This window comes from Sinocyclocheilus anshuiensis, unplaced genomic scaffold, assembly GCF_001515605.1.
Source record: "Sinocyclocheilus anshuiensis isolate Anshui unplaced genomic scaffold, SAMN03320099.WGS_v1.1 scaffold1570, whole genome shotgun sequence".
Lineage (NCBI taxonomy): Eukaryota > Metazoa > Chordata > Actinopteri > Cypriniformes > Cyprinidae > Sinocyclocheilus > Sinocyclocheilus anshuiensis.
Window position 1 is genome coordinate 197,489 of NW_015546153.1, and position 4,429 is coordinate 201,917.

General features: G+C 40.8%; 1 protein-coding gene across 1 annotated transcript in view; it reads right to left on the reverse strand.

Moving 5' to 3' along the window:
• The window catches only part of smc4 (structural maintenance of chromosomes 4), a 38,413-nt gene that overhangs the window by 15,154 nt on the left and 18,830 nt on the right, over positions 1-4,429 (reverse strand). Inside the window, exons 15-20 of the mRNA XM_016503291.1 lie at positions 3,738-3,817; positions 3,275-3,427; positions 3,073-3,199; positions 2,682-2,871; positions 1,244-1,388; positions 983-1,156 (exon numbers count right to left, since the gene is read on the reverse strand). Of these exons, the coding sequence (XP_016358777.1) occupies positions 983-1,156; positions 1,244-1,388; positions 2,682-2,871; positions 3,073-3,199; positions 3,275-3,427; positions 3,738-3,817 (869 nt within the window). The remainder of the gene's footprint in view (positions 1-982; positions 1,157-1,243; positions 1,389-2,681; positions 2,872-3,072; positions 3,200-3,274; positions 3,428-3,737; positions 3,818-4,429) is intronic.

Here is a 4,429-nt window from a genome sequence, read left to right on the forward strand (position 1 = left end):
GATCAATCATCCCAACGTGATTATCGGCCGATAGTGATCGGTAGCCAATCAATCGGAGCACCCCTACATTTGGAGAGAAATTCAGATCAGTCTTAAAGGTGACATATCATGAAAATCTAACTTTTCCAGGTTTTAAGTGCTATAATCAGGTCCCCGGTGCATCCACCAACCAAGGAAACGTGAAATAGATTAACCCAGTAACTTCGTTTTGGTAAGCTTTTTCTGCAAGCGTCTGAGAAAACAAGCGCGTCTGATTTCTCTCTCTTGGTGACGTGGCAAAGGGATCTCATTATAATATTACCAGCCCTGAATCTGTAAACTTCCACTCAAGGCACCGTTATTGTGTTTTCGCAAGCGACAACGGTGTAGCAGCTCTAATGCCATGATGAAAGTTTGAGCAAAACACGCTAACTGTTCTGTGTTTGGCTGCACAGACGAGCACAGAACACTGTTTAGAGTCCCAGCCTCAGAGGAGCCAACAGAGCAGTGCATTTATTGATTTATTTACTGTATATTGCTGCTGCCACACATTACATATTGTAAAAAGGGGCATAATATGTCACCTTTAAGTAAAGATCGTGTTCCATGAAGATATTTTGTAAATTTCCTACCGTAAATATGTTAAAACTAAATTTTTGATTAGTAATATGCATTGCTAAGAACTTCATTTGAACAACTTTAAAGATGATTTTCTCAGTATTTAGATTTTTTTTGCACCCTCAGATTCCAGATTTTCAAATAGTTGTATCTCGGACAAATATTGTCCGATCCTAACAAACCATACATCAATGGAAAGCTTATTTATTCAGCTTTCAGATGATACATACAATCTCAATTTTAAAAAAATTGACCCTTATTGGTTTTGTGCTCCAGGGTCACATATCGTTAACTGTAATTATTACATATAATGCACCAGCAAAACCACTGGAAATATACAGTCAATATTGTCTGTTTCCAGATGTGTGTGTCTGTGGCTCAGTACCTCTCTCTCCCAGTGTTTGATCTTGTTGTGGCACTCAGCGATGGCCGTGTCGATGTGCTCCACCTTCAGCCGCACACTCAGAGACTCCTTCTGCAGCGCATGCTCCTGCTCCTGTAGGGCCTTGATCTGCTGCAGCACTCCTCGATGCTGCTCCTGAACCTCCGGCAGAGCTTCCTACACACACACACACACACACTCAGACATCAGCACCGAGCGTCTTCACGTGTTCAGCGTCTGAGAGAGAGGATGAGACAGAAGCACCTCAGCCTGCTGGTACGTCTGCATGATCTCTCCCGCCGCCTCCTCCAGCTTCTTCAGCTGCTCCGTCAGCTCCTCCATCAGCTTCTCATTCTCTCCCATCTCCTTCTCCAGCTGAGACACGCTGTCCTCAGACTTCTTCAGATTACTAACACATCAGAAGATCACACTCACTTCAGAAACGAAGCGACTGGCCCTCTACAGAGCTCGGTTCATGATGCATCCCACAGGATGAACAGATTCACACGAAGAGAGAACTTCAGTCAAATGTCCTCATAAGAGCTCATAAGCTTTAAAACACAACCTACTTGAGCGGGCTGAAATTAATGTCTTTGATCAGCTGTTTTACTGTAAAGAAATGGTTTGAGTTGAAACATTTCATTTCTGCTTTAAAACAGTGGTCAATTTTTGTTTGCTTTAGAATATAATGTTTATATTTTAACTTTTTTTTTTTTTTTGCATTACATACAGTAGGCGATCAGCCAAAATGCCTTTAACTGGGCAGGTGGTGCAGAGTTAGCATGCACCTTTGCTCAGCAGGCCTGGAACCGTGACATTTTCCTTTGTAAATCAATGTCAGATAATAAAATACATTACTGGTAATGTGAACACTACATCACTGGAGTGCATGCAACAAGGCATTCAGTTCCTTTTAAGGGAACAAAAGCTAAACTTGTGTGTGTGACACATAGCAGCATATACAGTATAATATGTAGCGCTGCTTTACAGCACTTTTAATTTGTCTCATATTTATCGGAAGGGTTTACACCCAACTTTTACATCCAGTTGGTGCAATTGTGAATCAGATCTCTTTTTAGATGTGAAATGTCTTTTTTTTATATATATATCTTTTGACCAGTAGGTGGAAACTAATGCCCTCAGATCATGCTTGTTATAACACATACCAGGTTTGGTCAGAATCCACTAAAGCATTGTGGAGATATAGCCTCATGTCCATTTTTGCACAAACTTTGTCAAATTCGTTAAAACAGTTTGGTATATCAAAAAGCTTTTGATAGCATTTTGCCACAATACTCTGAAGATGATCTGAGCCAATATTGGTGAAAATTGGACAAACCATCTAGGACGAGTTTGAAAAGGTAGATTTTTCACAATTCAAAAATGCGAAAAATCTTGACCCGTAGAAATTTAAATTTTGGTGTGAGCCAAAGACTCAGAGTTTTCAGAGAGCTTCTATTTTGCTTCTAGACTTTATGGTTCAAAAGTTATTAGCAGAAATATGAGTGCAAATTTGGCCTATTGGTGGCGCTAGAGAGTTTGCGATAGAGACTCCACATTTGCTATGGTTAACATTGCAACTGTCCTCTATCTGTGCGCCAAATTTCATAACTTTCCCGCAAGCGGTTCTATGGGCTGCCATAGACTCGAGAGCGGAAAAAGACAACTAGCGGATACGGTCTCTGTAGTTGTGGTCACTGACCGTCCAGCAGTCTTGATGGCCACCTGGGCTTTAGTGATGGCTGAAGAGCATTCATCCAGCTGTGTGTTGATCTGGTCCAGTTTGTCCTGCTGGGCCTTCAGCTTATGGCTGTTGATGTCCACGATGAGTGTGTGCAGTCTCTTCACCTCCGCCTCCACCTTTCCTGCTTTAGTGGACGCTGCCTCAAAGTCTTCATGAAAAAACAAAAATCATTATGAAATCAAGAGACGCACCAATCGACCAGCCAACACACGAGACTGTGAAACGACATGATTTTTGTCTATACAATGGGGGCCAATGTTCTTCAAAATGTCTTTTGTTTTCACACAAATATGACTGAGTGAATGATGACGGGAGGAACTTCCCCTTTAATGATGCTGTACGAACACACCTTTCCTGTAGACCTCCAGGCTCTTCTCCATCTGCTTCTGCTTGGCTTTATCAGGAGCAGCGGAGATGACGTTGGCCTCCAGGTCTTTGATCTGAGTCTTGAGATGAAGCTCCTGCTCGGTCAGGCTCTGTAACACACATCACGGGTCAACCGAAGCCAGGGCTCACACGTTCACGCTGATGTTTTAGCTGTGCTGTCTGACCTGGATGCTGGCCGTGTATTTCTCCAGCGTATTCTTCATGTCTCTCAGCTCACGTCTGGCTTTGTGCACCTTCTCCTCCAGCTGATGTTTCCTCTGCTGCCAGTCCTGCAGCTGCGTCAGCTCTTTGTTCAACTCGCTCTCCATTTTATCCAGCTGCGCACAATCACACATCTTTAGCTAGTGATGCACCGAAACACCAGAACCACAATGAAAGTTTTCTTGGTCAAAAACTGGAGCTGAAAATGTGTATTAATTATCAAATAATGAATCAAACTGAAAAACAACAAGTCAAATAACAACTGAGTTTTGCCAAACAAATAAAATTAATTAAATTGCACATAATACGGATTTAAAAGTGCCACAGTACGAGCAGCGCAAACCATCTGGAAACACATCCTGCTGTGGTCCATGGAAGAAAAGTTTGGACCCACATGAGGGTGAGACCGTTATCATCTAATCTGACCTGCTCCTGAGTGACATCAGCGCAGACCGAGGAGCCCATCCTGCCCTTCATCACTCGTCCTCCTCCTCCGGTCATGGTACCTGAGGGTCATCCAGACAGACACATGAGGAATACAGTCAGAATAATGTCATTCGTATAAAGTAAACAGTCAAATCATGACAGGAATTGGTGTTTTTGAATATAAAACTGCAAAAATAAATAAATGTGAATCTGCATGTAGTGCCTGTGTCAGTTTGCTTCAGTCACTTTGAGTCACTTCAGCAGCTTCACACCGTTTGCTTTAGAAAACTATCTGCAGATACACAGGAACTCTTCACTACAACCCCCCAAAGAAGAAATAACAGAAATATTACTAATTGAACAGCAAAATGTACTTCAATGTTGTTGTTAATAATAAAACATTTTCATTTGACTGCATTTTAAAAGAATACATTTCATATTTTATGCCTTCATTTGATTACCACTGATTCTGACCATGAATTTATATTAAATCAAATCCAGAAAAATTAAAACAGACAAACGAATTGCTGAAAAAAATAAAACATTTCATAAGGCCCCATTATTGTAGAAATTCATAAATTATTCAATTGTTAACGTCTTATTAATTAATTTGATTAAACATGCTTTTTGATTATTAAAATATAATTAAACCATTAAAACGATCCAGAAAAAAAAAAAAAAAAAAAAAAAAA